This window comes from Camelus bactrianus, chromosome 30 (assembly GCF_048773025.1).
Source record: "Camelus bactrianus isolate YW-2024 breed Bactrian camel chromosome 30, ASM4877302v1, whole genome shotgun sequence".
Classification (NCBI taxonomy): domain Eukaryota; kingdom Metazoa; phylum Chordata; class Mammalia; order Artiodactyla; family Camelidae; genus Camelus; species Camelus bactrianus.
Window position 1 is genome coordinate 16324364 of NC_133568.1, and position 17720 is coordinate 16342083.

A 17720-nucleotide genomic window follows, 5' to 3' on the forward strand; every position below is an offset into this window, starting at 1 on the left:
CAATCTTCACGGTTAATTATTCGATTTTGTATTTGATGCTGGAACACCCTGACTCCTAATCACTGCTCATTGTTGCAAGTCCATTATATTCTGTTTGAGTGCTCCCATTGACCTTGAACTGACATTCTAAGCTGTGTCTAATCTTTTCAGTCTATATTTCTAATGCTTCTTTTCTTTCTGCCTTTTTTTTCCTGATCCCTGTTTAGCATCACAATGGGGCTGCCCCTGAGCCCAGCAGCTGACTCCGCCCGCTCTGCCCGGCACGCCCTCTCCCTCATCGCCACTGCCAGACCACCCGCCTTCATCACCACCATAGCCAAAGAGGTGAGCGCGGCTTCTCATTTAGAGGACCTATTCGATATTGTGAGCCGAGGCACCGCATCCATAGATGATCCTTCCAGTTTGTTCTGGCACAATGCAAGTTAATAATTTAGTCCTGGGATGAATACATAGGTACCTGTGTGTGCACACCCTGAATTCCACGGAGGGGCATTCCTTACTTGTGTATTCATTTCTGTTCTCAAAGTTAATTCACTTGTAAATATTTGACGGTAATTTCTCCATCGGAAATATGACAGGCTTGTTCAAATTAAAATATATTAAAGGCATCCACATTTTACAAGTGTAGGTATCTATGTGTAATCAAAACTAAACTTATTTAACACTGGCTCTCAACTGTAAACAAAAATGTAAGTCATAAACTTGCTAATTGTTTTTCCTATTACATGTCACAGATAAAGACTTGAAAGCCAATTGATTCCCACATTCTTAGCGTTCTAACTAATCGCCCACATCTAACTGAAAAACTAGTAAAGAACAATGAGCCAGTGGTAGGGTCTTTCCTGTAGGTCTTAGGAGTGGGAGAAAAGGAAAGAACCGTAAGCTCCTAAGTTTTCTGTAAAGGTTTGTTCCATTTCAGCATGAATCACGTGCAGACTGGTGTCAGTGGTGTAAGGACTCTGAGTTGTTTCTGCTGTAGATATGATGAATCTTTAAAATACTAAATAAATGCCTCTGAGTCTGTCTTGATAACTGCAGCCTGTTGGGCCTGTCTTTGCCCCAGAGCTATCTTTAAAAGGCAAGCAGCTAATATTTGTGATGTGAATGTAGCTAGAAGGAAGGCAGGAAATAGCAGATTGTATAGGTTTCTATGAGACAGTGGGACTCTGAGTTCTCATCTAAAATAGATTTGTAGACTAAGGGGCCATGATTTTCTAACAGTGCATGGAGTTATAGTGAGAGGGCGCTGCACTTAAAATATACATGTGTATGTTACGTGTTTATATTTTATGGATATTACATATTTATATGAAGTGTATGTACATATAAGTGTACAGATTTAAGAGACATGGAATTTTTTTTTTTACCAGTTTTTCCCATCAGTGGACTATGCAGAGGTAGTAATATTGAGTTTCCTAAATAAGCCTTATGCCAGTCTGACTTCATACACATGTCCTATCAACACCGGGCATTAAACTGCCTCTTTAAAGAGAGTAAACGAGTATTTATTAACAATTAACTTGTGTTTCTGAACTTAACGTTCACCATTTACATATGTGTATTTTTAAATCAACTTAGAATAGCCATACTTTGGATTTGTTCTACTCCAGCATTTGGCTAGAGAGGTAATTTTTAAATATTTTAATGTTAATGTTCTAACTGCCAATTGATTGCCACATTCTTAGTGTTTTGACTAATATTTTAAGGGAACAGTCCACATTTATTACCTTTTAAAAGCAGGTTTTCCACTTCCCATAGAGGTTTAGATTACATGCTAAAGTATTTCTCACAATTATGCTGCCCCTCCCCGTGTCCACTCCTGCATGGCTAGTCCAGGGCCTGCTAATGCTGTTTCTCCTCCGAACTGTTAAGACTTAACAGTTTGTATGAGGAAGAAGAATCACACTGAACTTACATTACAGTTGGCCCTTGAACAACATGGATTTGCGCTGCGCAGGTCCACTTACACGCAGATCGTCTTCAGTAGGAAACACTACAGTACTACACATTCCGTGGTTGGTTGAACCCTTGGACACGGAGGACCCGCATATATGGAGGCCGGCTAGCAGTTGTATGCAGATTTCCAGCTTTGGGGAGGGTCGGCACCCCTGACCCCCAGCATTGTTCAAGGGTCAGCTGTATTTAGAGTGCTCATTATTTCTGGAAGCATGTTTTTTTAAATTTCCCGCCTTGATTATAATGCACCTAGAATGGTGCCTGGAATGCAGCTGACATGCCATGTAAGCATCATTTACCATTATTACTTGAAAGCAAGGATCATGCCTTGTAATTGCTGGTACCCCTTAATTGCTACCCACCTCAGTGTCACATATACCAAATTCACAGACCTTCAGTTTGTCTTTTTCAAAATGTCATGATAATATTGTATTGAAGTCTCATATCATATCCAGGAACTAGAATTCTATTAGGGAATACATACTGAGTTTTTATTGTACTAAATACTTTCTTTTGCATTTAAGTGTTTCCTGACTGACCCCAAGATGTTTATTTTTGTTGGTTCTTTTTTTTTCTTTTCCTGTTGTGTTAATAAGTGAAAACTAAACCAGTGGCTAGGAATGTAAAACTCTACTAAGTGCGGAGCACATCTATAGCATGCAGTGTTTTCATAGGTACACAGACATACTGCTCTGGCGGCAAACACACAATCGCAGCAGAATATGCACACCACAACCCTTGCACGAGCTAAAGGGGAGATCCTGAGAGTCATTGAAATTCTCATTGAAAAGATGCCTACAGATGTTGTGGATCTTCTTGTGGAGGTAAGAATATTCTGTTTTAAATGCTGCATCAACAACCTAAATAAAATATTCTAGTGGAGTAAGTAAATCAGGATCTTTATTTCCAGCACCTCTAAAAAAAAAAGAGAGAGGTAACTAAAGTAAACGAATTTCTGTATCATTTCTGGAGGCCTTATTTAAATTTCTTCAAAAATCAAAATGATTGCTCTGCCCACTTACCATCCACATGCAATTAGCCTGTGTTGGAGTAATTTTTAAAGGTTATATTCTCTTTGGTATCTTTCATTATAAATAAAACAAAACATACAGCATGCTTGAATAAAACCTACACTGGACATAAATGTGAATTGCTTTTCAAGTAAACCAGTCTGGTTTCTTTATTTTACTGTGTGCTGTCTTTTAAAAATGTTTTCCACCGATGAGAGGAAGGATGGCCGATAGTAATAAAGTAAATGTACTGCAGTTTTAGTAAATATACTGTAGTTTTAAAGTAAATGTTAAAATCAAAGTATCTAGAATTCTCATGCCAATGAGGCCAAAGTTCATAATTTAAATTTGGGAAAACTGAGTATTTGAAGTTAATTTTGGATTTGTATCTTCTTTGTAAAGGTTATGGACATCATTATGTACTGCCTTGAAGGATCTTTAGTTAAAAAGAAAGGTCTTCAGGAATGTTTCCCAGCCATCTGCAGGTAAAGAAGCCTTCGATAACATGCAAAATAAATAACTTTTAGTAATAAATAATTTTTGAAAAGTTTTTTTTGAGCAGGATGAGTTAGTAGTCTTGCCCAATTAGAAATCCAATTGTGAATTAACATCTGCTTATTTTCTAAAACAATTTAAGCAGCTTATAGTCAAAACCACAACTGTAATAGAACCATTGTTTGAAATAGGGTCATGAAGAGGTTTTCTCAAAGCTTTAAAAATGACTAAGAGATAGCATCTATTGACTATGTCTGGATTCTTATATCTATTATCAAATTAAATTTTACTTTACAAAAAGGAGAGTTAGGGAGCTGCTGACTTAGAAGGGAAAATATACTTTTCAGCCCATAGACTCCTTTATGCTCCAATTTTGCTGGTTAATTTTATTTTTAATACAAAGGCCAGCATTTGTGTATCGTCCTACTAAGGGTAGGTATTGTTCCATGAGAAAACAGACCAAGAGCAGTTAAAGGAAGTCGAGCAGTTGAAACGTTTATAAACGATGTTACATGCGTGACGTATAACTCCAAAAATTTATATGTGTATAGCATGTAATTGTTATGAAGTGAAGATTTTTAAAGTGTCTAAACGTAGTAACATTATGTTTACTTTTCTTTTAAAGTCGTTTTGGCTTCTCAAAATATTTATAGGTACATTTTGTTAAAAAAAAAAAAAAGAAAATTGCCTCGTGTGTTCCATAGAAATAGTGTTAAAATCTGCTGAAAAGAGTTGTTTTTCTAGAATACAGAACAACCAGTTAGTCATAGTTACATAACATTTTTCTTTTTAAGATGAGCTCAATGCTATCCTTACTGATGTTTGCTCAGTTCTGTGAGTATGTTGCAGTGGAAAGCTTTATTTTAGACTCTCACATTTCCTGAGAGCAGTGATGTTACACTATGCATCTTTGTGCCTTCTGTAATTTCCTGGCATTTCAACAAATGGTTGCTGAATTAATTGTACTCTGAGTCTTCTCATATCTTTCCCCATATTTACAATAGATTTTTCTTCCTTCTCTTCATTTTGCTTTTTCTGATTTATGCCGCCCAGAAGTTAAAGCAAGAACACATATAAGAAAAAGATCACGCTGCAGTATACATGTGTACAGACGCATATTTTCCTGTGATATCGATTAGGCATGTTAGACTATAATAAGTCTTTAACATCACGCCACATTGATTCTGGCTTATGTTCTTTTTGTTTAAAGTTATATATATTAAATCTTTGTGTAGTTAAATGATATGAAAAATACATGTAGCTGTTATATTCTCAGTCGATTGTTCTCCAAGAAAACGTCTAAGTGAAAATGGATGTTTATCTGTCGCTTAGTGGAGGTGAGGACGTGGCATTATTAAGAATCATCTTACTGAATGTTAACAAAGCATTCTTACAGCTGCAGTCACGGTTGTGTAAATAAGCCTCCTGGAGTTAATGTGAGGAAATTGTTCAGTGTTTAAAGGGCTTGTTCTTCCCCTTGTTGGAAGCCGGCCTCCTCCGCAAGCTGCAGCCTCACTTCCTTAAGTCAGCTGAATTTCCGTGGACCCACTTTTGTTTGCTGTTGTTTAATCACTGGAGAGTGGGGATTCTGCTTGAATGCAAAGGAATCATGTATCTAAACTGAATGCTCAGTACCAGTTTTTTTCTAATTTGGCAGAAGGCAATTATATTTTGTTTATTAATGTAATAACATCAAACACCTACAGTGTATCAGGTACTAACTAGGCCCTGGGGATACAGCAATGAATGAGATGATGTCCTCAAGGAGCACAGGGTCTGATAGGGCAGGTAATTATAAAGGTAATGCCAGGTGCTGTGTTATGTGCTGTCATAGAATTGCATGCCAGGGACAGGGCTGGGCAATAAATGCAGTGCTTAATTCTGGTTATGGGAGTCTTAGCAAGTTCACAAAGGAGAAGGCAGACAATGATGATGATGATGATGATGATGAAAATAGTCTTAGAAAGTTTCACAAAGGAGAAGGCAGATTAATAATAATAATAATAATCTCCTTTTATTAAAGAAGAAAAATACTTTAATAAAGGTGGCTGCATAACACAGAGAAGGATCTGTCCTCTGCATGGTTTTGGGGGTGGTGGTGATTGGAGTGTTGGTGGGTTCGGGGAAGGCTTCACTGAAGAGTTAATATGGTGAGCTTTGCAGAATAAATAGGTGTGTGCCATCTGGAATTGCAGAAAGAATCATACTGACAAATACCTGGAGGCACAAAAGTGCACAGTTTGGCAAGTGCTGTGCCGTAGTGGCTGGAGTGTCAGTTGAGGACGGAAGTCCAGCCCAGCCCCACAGGACAGGGCTTTGAATCCATATGAAGGAATTTGGTCATTATTTTGTAAGCAATGGCGAGTCGGCAGAGTTTAAGCAGAAACGTGTGATTCTTTTGCCAGAACATAGCTGATAATATATAATCTAATGAGACCTCAGGTTTATAATAAATAGTTATAAATTGAGGCAGTTGCCTACTTCTTATTAAATTATATCAGATATTATTAGAGCTGTGAGGATATAAGCCACAAAGAGTCAGCCCATAAACACAGAAAGATGCAGAACAGAGTAAGATAGCTTATGCTAAGTGTTAGCTTGAACAAATAGGAAATCATGGAGAACTTGAGAGAACGTTCAGCTTAGACAGGACCTCTGGAGTTTCACAGAGTGATGACACGCTACCTGTCTAGGCTGATCTGTACTCGGTTGATAAGTGAAAAACAACAGAGATATCAACATATCAACAGAAGTCAAAATTATTTTATTGTTTACCTGGCATGTCCATGCCACACCCGAGGTGCCTTAGAGCACTGACGTGCCCTCTGCTTACAAGTAAATGCCTTTCACTAAACATGAACCTCCAGTCAGAGTTCTTGATGTGAGTATCTGTGGTCCAGTCATGTGACATTTGTTTTTAAAATCTTCATACAATGTTATATAGTCTTTTTGTTTGGTTGTTTTCTTCCTCTTTCCTTTCCTTTACCCTTTTCTAAAGATGCTATGGATTTTAGCTCAGGCTGACCTCTGTAATGTTGCTACATACCATTGGTAGATCATAAAAAGCTGTAAAGCTTCATTTAGTACTTTTTTTAATCAGATGATATTTGTCAAAGCACCTAGCAAAACGCTTGTGATTTACGTATTCAGAGAATATTAGTTTCCTGGGGGTCTTCCCATCTGAATAATAACATGAAAACCCAAATTGTATGTAAGAAATTAGTTAATATATATTTGAAAAGATTTTATAGGCGTACAAATTATAGGATGGCATTACTATCATTTTCATCTAAGTGCTTTCTGTAATAATGTGCACATATATGTATATGTGTATGTGTGTGTGAAATATACACACATTTATAATTTTATTTCAGAAGTCGGGGAAACAAAGATAACCATTTTATATATAATACAACTATGATTATTTTCTAAAAATTAAAAAAAAAAGGCTTCTTTGTATTAATTGAAATATCCTAGATTTTCCTGGAGTATCTTATGTATCTGTAGATATTTTTCTATAATTTATTTAGTAAGAGATACAAAAATCACATAATTTAAAGAATTGAAGCATGGTTCATTTGCAGTATTGTTTGTGTTAGTTTCAGGCATACAGCAAAGTTATTCAGTTATTTTTTTTGGATCATATTCCATTATAGGTTAACACAAGATATTGCATATAATTCCCTGTGCTATACGGTAAATCCTTGTTGCTCATCTATTTTATGTATAATAGTGTGTATCTGTTAATCCCATACTCCTAATTTGTCCCTTTCTCTCCCCTTTGGTAACCATAAGTTTGTTTTCTATGACTGTGAGTCTGTGTCTGTTTTGTATATGGATTCATTTGTATTATTTTTAAAATTGCACATTATAATATCACAGTATTGGTCTTTCTCTGTCTGACTTACTTCACTAAGTATAATATTCTCTTGGTCCATCCATGTTGGTGCAAATGGCAATATCTCATTCTTTTTTATGGCTGAGTAACATTCTATTGTATGTGTATATATGTGTGCGCATACATACATATAGGCACCTGGGTTGCTTCCATGTCCTGGCTATTGTAAATAGTGCTGCTGTGAACATTGGGGGTGCGTGTATCTTTTCAAATCAGGGTTCTTGTTTTTTCCAGATATATATACCCAGGAGTGGGATTGCTGGATCATGTGGTAACTCTATTTTTAGTTTTTTAAGGAACCTCCATACTGTTTTCCACAGTGGCTGCACCAATTTACATTCCCATTTCTTTCACCAGGATTGCTTTGGCAATTCTAAGCCTTTTGTGGTTCCATATTTTTTTTTTTAAATCACAATTTTAACTGCTGTATAAACTTTATAGTCATAGATTTAAATGTTTCCTAATAGTTCACTTTTTAGTTCCAGGGATATTATTAATAATATAGTGGTATCCATTCATAATATAAGAGAAGTGCTTAGATTTCAGTGCCTTTGAGAGACTATGGCATACGCATCCCTGAAAACATACCAAATAGTTCTGCTACCAGGTTTTTCATCACTGTAACAAATAAAAATTTCTATTATATAGGAATTAAACTGCATTCTTTCTAGAACACAGACATATTAGCAACAAGATTGTTGCAACATTGAATTAATCTTATGTTTATGAATAGGCAAAGTACAAAGTACAATAAGGTAACATTTAAGAAATTAATTCCTCTAAATTCCCTCCCATTTCATTGGACTTTGATTTGCCTCTATCAGTTTCTTGTTTGTTTGTTTTGTTTTGTTTTGTTTTGCCTAGATGGACTTTGCTTTACCTAGAAGATCTTCAAAAAGATATCATCCAGCACTCTGGATAATTATTGTTACAGGCAGAAGTACAGAGGGTTCCGAGTAATTTACATGTAATTGCCTAGACTATAAACAATACAGCATCCTCAGTTAAAAATACCCTGGACACTAAAAGTATCTAAGAACTAACTTCTTTCAAGGCTTTGGAGGATAAACAAATGTCTCTGAAGTTTCCTCAGAATTCATTGTTAACATTTAGGTACCAGTTGCTATGTTACTGAACTTGAATGTCCTTGTTTAGACCCTCATATAGCAGATTGATCAGCATGCAGCCTGCCATGCCTACCTGACTCTGTTTGATTAATTATTTCTCTTTTGGTCACCGTGTAAACACTGTCTCATTTTACACTCCCATATTTGATGCAGTAATGTAAAGTAGGAAAGTGTAGAAAAGCACGGATGTTACTAAACTAAGAGAAAAAGCAGGGTAAAACACACAGGTGTGGTGCACACTTGTTCCAAAATGAACACTTGAAGGCTTTGTTGTTCATTTTGCAAAAATATTCTTTACTAATGTCAGAATAGGAAAATCGAAGGTCCTAGAAGCTACTGACTATCAAAGCTCGGTTAGAAAGGAAGATGAAGTACCTCTGGAAATATGATGAGATTATAATTTTTAAATGTAAGGCAATTTTATTATGTTCTTGAGGGCTAGTAGGGACATAATGCATAACAAATAAAGGATTAGGGATTTTTAAATGAAATTGTAAGTTGATGGGAAATTATGGTTATTTTTAGAGAGTAAGAAGTTTTAGGATTTTTTTCATAGCACAAATTAGATCTGCCTCTAAACATAATTTTTAGTCACTTACAACTTCTCAATTATGCACATTATAAATAGTTTGAAGAAAAGGGGTTTTGCATCCATTTCTTTTACAGTGCCTGACAGGAACGAGTAAAGGGCTTCATCTGACCGAAAGCCGTATGCCCCGAAATTCCTACGTAGATCCCCATTTCACGCATTCATATTCTTTTATGTCGAAGCAATTTATTCGTTATATAGCTAAGAGTGATTTAATTTTTATGCCTTGTAAAGACTTGTCAAATAAATTCACCGATTCAAAAGAAGTCCTTTGTTGGGCTCTGTCCCAATTTTTAGTTCAGAAAAGATGAACACTCACTGTAGACACTCAATAGCTGTGGTTGAATAATGATGCCATCTATGCTGCTGTGTGTGTAGTCCTTAATTTCGTCGTAATAAATGGCACCAGCTATTTCACTTAAGCAGTGACCTTGCTGAGTTATTTTTATAGAATTACAAGTTGTAGAATTTTGAATCTGCAAAGGACCTCATGTTGTGAATTACCTACCCCTTCCCCTCACTTTACAAATGGACAAACTTAAGAGCGCTTCTGTGCTGACAGTCAGATGTAAGTGAAGCCTGGCTCTGCTGAACAGAACTCGCGCCTGCTCTGTCTTCTGCAGGGTGGGGTGTGCACCCACTGCACAGGCACCCACGTGACACAGAGTTGTGCCGTCTCAGCATAGGACGAGATGGCTGTCATGTTCCAGCCCAGGCCCCTTCCCTTCCGCATCCTTCCTCTCCCATCCCCTCTCACCTCCTCTTGGACCTCGCTTTTTAGAGCACCCTTCTCTCTCTTTTATCCTCAACTTCTCTGTGGCATCGCTTCCTCAGCCTGGACACATGCTCTTTATCTCTCATTTCAAACCCTTCCTTCCCTCAGCATCTCCTCCAGCTACTGGCCCGCCTCTCATCTCTCCTCCAGGAAAAGGAGTCTGCACTCTGTCCATTTTGTCACCTCTTGTGTGTTTTGATCCACTGTAATCTGATCTGTGCCCCCACTATTTTGCTAATATCCCTCTCTCCCTGTAGTTACAGTTTTTTGATTGCCAAATGTTTTCAGTCTTAAGTGTAGTGGTTCTCAAACATTTAGTCTCAGATCCCAGTAGAAATGGAAGACCCCCCAAAGAGTTTTTGTTTATGAAAGTTGTATGTATGGATTTTTAATGTATTAGAAATTAAAACTGAGATTTTAAAAAATATTTATTGATTTATTTAACAAGAACAAACTCAGTTCATATTGGAATAAACACATTTTTATGAAAAATAAGTACTTGCCAAAACAAAAAAAATACTGAGAAATGTAGAATTGCTTAACATTTTTACCGATTTCTTTAACGTCTTACTTAATAGAAGACTTATATCTGCACATGTCTTCAGTCTGTTGCCATAAGTAGTTTTAATTGAAGTATATGGTGAAAATCTGGCCTGAAATAGATAATATAGTTGAAAAAGAGAGGAATGTTTCAGTAGCCTTTTAAAATAATTTTGCGTCTTCTTTGGTAATTCACCAAAACTCAACACGTGGTCGCTTTCTAAAGGTTAGTTGCAATATGGAACCTGCGGTTTTAAAGGAACTTTTCCTACTGTCACATCTACTCCACTGGGTGGGTCTTCGGGTGGTTTTCTGAGTAGTCCTTTAACTTATGCGTGATTTTACAACATTATGCATTTGTCTTTGGAAAATCTGGTCACTCAGTTATATGTAAATTCTCCATATATTGTCACATTGCAATCCGCAATATCAAAAAATCACATTTGCTAATAGCATGGCTGAGCTCGTTAAAAAAAAAAAAAAAAAAGTCAGTGAGTGTTGGGAAGCCAGATACCATTTTCCAAAACTCTAATTTTTACTTGAAAACTGGAATTTTATCATTGGCAACAAATTCTGTCAGTTGTTTTTCTGGACAGGAACGAAATAGTTCATTTTCAAGAAGATGTCTGCCAAATACCCAACTTCAAATAATCATAGTTTCTCTCTCAGTTATAGTTTCAAGTGAAAATGTCTTCCATGAAAAAAAATAGCTAGTTTAGATCACACCTCAGTCTTCCAAGCCTTTTCTCCTGAAACACCGGTCATGTTTCAGTGTATGTTAGATGCGCTTTAAGTGCACGTTCCCTTCTGTCGCACTGAATAATGAAACAACATGCACTTCGAGGGTCAACGTTTAAATAAAACTAATCATTTTTACTAATTCATCAAAGACATTCTTAAGTGAAAACACTTTGTTGTTTTCTTCTATTTACTACTAGTGCATGGCAGTGAAGAATGTAACAGTGACTAATACAGTTTGATGCCACTGCCCTGATTTGAGCTAGTCCCAGCAGTTTTACCCATCACCATGTACCATCCGTGCAAATCCAGCACAATAGAAAGATCAGATGACATCTCAGGACTTTTACAAAAATAGGTTTGCTCTCATAAACTTCCCGACAGGAGCATAAGGCCCCCAGGGCATCTGCAGACTGCGCTTGGTGGAGAACTTCTGATGGAGTGGAACGTTTTGTTACACTGAAACGGGAAACTCATTTCTTCTTTCTTAAAACTCTTATTTTCTGCATCCTCTGTCTCCCAAAGTCATAACCTTTCCTAGGACCCAGTACCTGGGGAGAAGGTAGGGTAGACCTCAGGAAGACCAGGGGTTCGTTTTTCGGAGGCTCAATACAAATCCTGAAATTCACTCTACTTACTTTAAAGGACCCTTCACTTTTCTAGGGACTCCCGACTCTCCTCAAATCCAATGCAGCTGGTCCCAGAAGGGGGCCTCCATGAGGAATCCTAGATGTTTGGTGTTACCCAAAGCACGGTGATGCATCATACCTGGCAGCAAAACTGCCTGTCGTTAGGGCTCCCGTTGCAGATGGTATCTTATTAAAAGTGTCAGATCTGTGTTCTTCAGCTCCCAAGCTCTAAGTCATTACCCTTTCTCTACCCCTTGAATGGAGCCCAGCTTGCTTCTACCTTCACGCACCGTGCTGGGCAAACCCAGCGTGGGCTGCACAGCTCCATCCGGTCAGTCAGGCACTGTCTCCACCCTGAGAGGCCTTCAGGTTGGCTTGGCAGAGATGGAGTGGCAAATCAGAGAAATGTCACAACACTATGATGAGAGGGTGTCCAGGACACAGAGAAAAGTCCCAGGTGCTGTGATGTGAGGAACACAAAGGAGGGACCTGGCAATTCTGCACAGGAGTCAAAAGGAGAATTGGTGATGTTTTAGCTGAATTTTAAAAGATGAGTAGATGTTTTTCAGGTAGACAAATCCTTCTGACTCCAAGCCCTAAGCTATTTCCGTATGCGAAATTAGCTGTCATTGAATGAAATGCTGTATTAAATATGATTGTAAATCTCCAGCCAATGAATCAGTGATGACTTTGCAAAAATTATTAGTGTGTATTCTTTCCCATTGCATATTTCACTGCCAGGAATGAAGAAATTCTCAATCATAGGCCCAAACAATATATTTAATGGCTTAACTACATGGGCTTCTTGGTAGGTATTAAAAAGATAGTGGTAGAAGTAAGGAAGAAACTACCTTTAAGGAACTCAGAACATAAAACTCTCTAATTTGCTGTAAATAAACAAATCACCTAAATCTCCATAGCATTGACATTGAAATCTAAAGTGTTTTATACGGTTTTGCTGGATTTAACTGAATATGTCTTAGTTGGCCTCTTAGGACGATTTTACATTTATATTAAATTTATATGAAAACACTTTATTCACTATTGTCCTCTAAATGTAACTTTTGCTTACCAGCCGTCACTTCCATTAAAAAATATTGGCATGGTGGCATATCATACAGCCATTAAAAATATTGAAGGCAGTCTGTTCCTACTGACACGGAAAGATGTCGGTAGAAGATAAATTTAAAGAGAAACCAGCAAAATTTCAGAAAAGTATGTAAAATAAAATCATTTTTGAAGAAGAGAACTATAGATAAGGATTGATGTTCAGACATGTACATGCATATATACTACTGAAGAGGAGAAAAAACCTGGAAAGACACACCCCAAAGTGTTTCTCGTGGTCACTGTAGTCTCTGTTTCTTTTTTACAGTGATTGTGTATCCCTTTAAAATTGGATCAACTGTATTAGAATAATCCAAATGAAAAAAATCATTGGGAAAACATGAAAGCTGTAATGTAGTTAAGATACAAAAAGTTCAAAGTAAAATAAGTATTTCAACTTTTGAACTGAATGGGACCAAAAAATCTAGACAGAAGAGTTAAAAGTCTGTATTTTGAGACATAGTTTACCTTTTGTTAAACTTTGTTATTATGTAGACAGACTGATTGATTCTGCGTTTCAAGTGAAAAGCTGAATCAGCTCTGTTCACCCTAAATGGGCACTTAAAATCCAGCGAGGAAATGAACACTGTCTACTTTAGAACAGTGCATGAGCTCATTTTTAAAAAAAAAAAACTCCTCCAAATCTGTGGTTTGTGCTTATCCTGGATGGTGATAACAATAATGGGATGTAAAACAGCTTCCATCCTAACTTCCAGTAAAGTTCTTAAATTAGTTACCATTTTATGCGGTACTTTTTATATTAAGTATAGATATTACTCCTATACTCGCACAAGCAGAAACCCTTCTAAGACCATTTTAGTCCATATCCGTCCTCCTGAAAGCTTCCCAATAGATGTCTGTCTTTCAATATTAAAGTTCTTCGTGAAACAAACAGAACAAAAGCCTAACGCATCCAGGATTCCCTTTCACTGGGTAACACACAGAATCTTAAATTATCAGACTGTTTGAAATGATATAGAAAAGAGTTTCTAACTGAAATCCATAGTATCTATATTAGCAACTTTAAGCCAAAACTGAAATAATTTGCAGTTGTTGTCAGGTTATATATCTGCAAATCACAAGTATTTAAGAAATAGGCAAGTTTAAAATATTTTGGAGAGCTCACTTCCCGTTATTATCAGCATGCTGTTGGCACTTATTTGCCCTAGGAAAAAAGCAAAGTAAGCTACGTTTGCTTTATGTTTTTGTGGTGTATATTCAGAGATGCAAATTATGATGATGTGTGTAATTATGATAGCTGCTAACATGTGTACTTACCGTAGTCCGTGCTTATTATGTGCCAGGCTCTGTTCTAAGTACTTTACATGTATTTGCTTATTTGGTCCTCACAGCAGATGAATTAGGTGCTATTAAATGTTCCCATTTTACAGATGAGGAAGCCGAGGCATAGGTAAGTTACATAACTTGCTTGAGGTCACAATTAGCAAGTGGGAGAGCCAGGCAATAAGTGACGTGTTTCTCAGCCATCATACAATATACCCTCAACATGCGTGGTGGTTTTCCTTGCAGAAATTCTGCTCCCTGCACAGCCTAGGAAGCATTTCCAGTTCTCCTTCTAACACCCCAGCTACAGTGTGTCTATAGGAAGTTTTTTCAGAAGGAAAGTAATTCGCCTGTTAAATACTCAGCGATTTTTTTCAGGAAGCATCTATTAATCATTTACAGTGTGCGAAACGCTGAATGGGAAGTCGTGACTCTCAGCGACTTGCCAGTGTCCGTCACCATCCCAGAATGCGAAATCTTTCCTTTTTGTCTTTGGAGCTGGTGCCTTCCACTGGAATGAAGGGCTTCTAGAACACATTTCTCCACCCTCCACTGCTCACACCCCCTCGAACTAACACAGCCCTCCCTTGAGCGGATGCCTTCACCAAAGCCACTTCCGTGTCTCTGAATCTTTTAAACACATTAGCAGCAGAGAGACTTGGAGTTCTGGGGGCTTTGTACGAACAGGTCTGTAAGATGCTGCCTCCTCTAGAAAGTGGTCCCCCTTGATTGCAGCTCTGGCATCCCTGAGGGCTGTTGACCAGTGCTCTGAGAACAGATGCCTGAATCTTTTAAGCCCTGGCTCCTCACATGGTGGCCCTCAGAAGAGTTCTCTGGCATCTCATCCTGGCCAGCAAGAGGACTGAGGTGTTGTCACTGATACTTCTTGTGGTCAGGCTGACCTGTGCTTTGCTCCGCTACAGAAGGCCTGCCATTCCTTTCTGCAGAGCCCTGCCTGTGTTTAGGGCTCAGATCTTTTCCATGGGTTATTGAGAACCCAGCATGGGTATTGAAGAGTCCCACTCCTTGTCCAGTTTGCATGATGGTTAAAGGGATGCAGCGTGTTGATTAGATTTTAAATAATCTTTGTTTTCGTTAATAATAAAAATCTGCATGCATATCCTTCAGAATGTAACCAAATGAATCAATCTAAAAAGTTACTTCATGCAAATGAAAACAAAAAAGTGATACCATTTTTTCCCTCGTATTGCCAAACAAGTAGAAAGTTTGATAATAGCAAGTGGAGGCACCTCTTTTACAGAGAATTGAAGGTAATTTGGCATTGCCTATCGAAATTTAAAATGTGTGTATACTCTAATCTAGAATCTTGCTTTGGGGAATCTATCCTACAAAATACTCACCTATATGTACACAAAGATCTATGTGTAATGTCAGAAAGGGAATAGTTTAATAATGGAATATACATACATACACAGGAGTACAATGCAGGTGTGAGAGTGATGGGGGATCATGTTTACTGACGTGCAAAGGTGGTCTATGAACTATTGAGGGAAGAAAAGTAAGTTGCAGAATAATGTACATAATATGATACCATTTTCTTGGTAATAAAAATTAGAAAAACCTCAGAAGATGCACCAAATTGTTAACAGGAGGTCACCCTTGGTGAGGGACAGGGTCTGAAAGGAAAGGCTTACTTTTCACTACAGGCATATTAGTGGTAATTGAGTTTTTTACAAGTACATATTATCTTCATACCTTCTTAACAAAGACTCAATAGTTTTTTAACCATTTTAAATCAACATCAAGAATTTCCAAAAGCAACTTGGTAAGAACTGCTCTAAATACCTCAATCATGGAAATACATATATAAGAACTCAGGGCAGTGCCTGATACACAGTTCATGCTCAGTAAATGTTAGCGGCAAGTAATTGTAGTCAGTGGCTTTTAAATAGTTATAAATTATAGTTATATCCCAGACATTCTATTCCTTATATCCTTAGATTGATGGGTTCATGTCAAGCTGGAGATTAATTTTGGATTAATTGAAGAACGTTCCTTGTTGCATTTTAGTGCTCAAGGACACCATATACAGTAGTAACTTAGCATCCGGAGATCACTGCAGATTACCAAAGTCAGACTTAAGAAAGTAATTCTAGAGGTTTCTGTCTTTCTCCTAAATCGTATCTCTGCTGAGAGTTGCATGTTTCCTCTTCCTATATTTTTCCAAATTGACTCATAAGTTTCACACAAATTTCTCTTATTTGAGGACCGTTTTTAATAAAAATGAAAAGAAAAAGGCCATCAATTCACGGGAGACTGTAAGTGGAGAGTACTAAGATTATTCAGACGCTCAGGTGTTGGATGCTTGGCGAACTCTCAAGCAGCGCAATTTGCTCCAGGATCCTGCCCCAGAGTGGACTCAGTTCACATTTGTATTTCACATCATAAACCACCCTGCTGTGAGCTACTCCTAAAGAGCTGGTATCACAAATGTGCTTTGGAGAAATAAAATAACCTATTTCAGTATTTCATAATGATTGATAATTGATTAGTTCTTTCAATTATGTTTTATGTGGTAATACCATGTTCAGTGAAATATATGTGTGGTGATATAAATATTTAGCAAATTCTTAGAATAATTTTTATTCCCAGGACAACGTTTATACCAAAAATATATATTTTATTGTACATATTATTTAGACTGTATGTACCTTCTTGAGTTTCAGGCCAAGTAATCTTTCATTATTAAATAATTTCCATTATGCAGCTGTCAATCTCATGCTAATGGACTCAGGCTTCAGGAGCCTTTACAGATAACTTCTTGTAAATCTGCAGTTGTTTGTCTCAATTGAAAATATAGTTTTAGAAGGGTCATGGGGCTACTTTCTGTTTCTTGATTTCTGCCTAACTTTTTTGGACCGTTTTTCTTTGTTGTTTATACCAGTTATTATTTTAGACATTATGAAATAGTCATTGGTCTTAAAAGTTGATGTGGTTAGCATCATTTATATACTAGTCACTGAAGGATAAGCATAGTGTTTTGAACTTCTTACTGCATTAACCTTTTCCTGCCATATCCTGCTTGATTGGACTCTATACGTTCATACATTCAGCCAAAAGTAAAGTCTGATGGAGAGAAACAAGCAATAAACAAATAAAGTTATTGTTTAATATCAAAGAGATAATAAGTACAATAAAGAAAAAATAGGATATTGAGCTATAGATAGTGGAGGGAGGGCTGTTGTATTAAATAGGATGGCCTGTAAACGCCTTCCTTGTCCAGATAACCTTGGGACAGGGACCTAAGTGAAGCGAGGCTTGAGCCATGGAGATACGAAGCAGATGAGATTTTTCAGGCAAAGGGAGCAGCAGGTATTAAGCTCTGAAGGGGGCACACTCTTGGAATATTCAGGAAAGTATAAGGAGATCAATTAGACCAGAGCAGAGTGGGCAAAGGGGAAAGGAAATGACATCCAAGAGGTGTTAGGGCCAGATTACGTAGGACGGTTGTGAACATAAGATACAGGTGATCTGATTTATGGCTAAAAAGGATCACTCTGGCTGCATATGGCCAATGAAACATGGAAATCAGTGACTGTAACCTTTTGGAT

General features: G+C 37.4%; 1 protein-coding gene across 5 annotated transcripts in view; it reads left to right on the forward strand.

Annotated features, from left to right (window-relative positions):
- Window positions 1–17720, forward strand: part of WDR7 (WD repeat domain 7) — a 276960-nt gene that overhangs the window by 194183 nt on the left and 65057 nt on the right. For all 5 annotated transcript variants that reach the window (XM_010961322.3, XM_010961325.3, XM_010961324.3 and 2 more), the window contains 3 exons: window positions 207–324; window positions 2631–2780; window positions 3369–3451. In XM_010961322.3, coding sequence (XP_010959624.1) covers window positions 207–324; window positions 2631–2780; window positions 3369–3451 — 351 coding nt within the window. The remainder of the gene's footprint in view (window positions 1–206; window positions 325–2630; window positions 2781–3368; window positions 3452–17720) is intronic.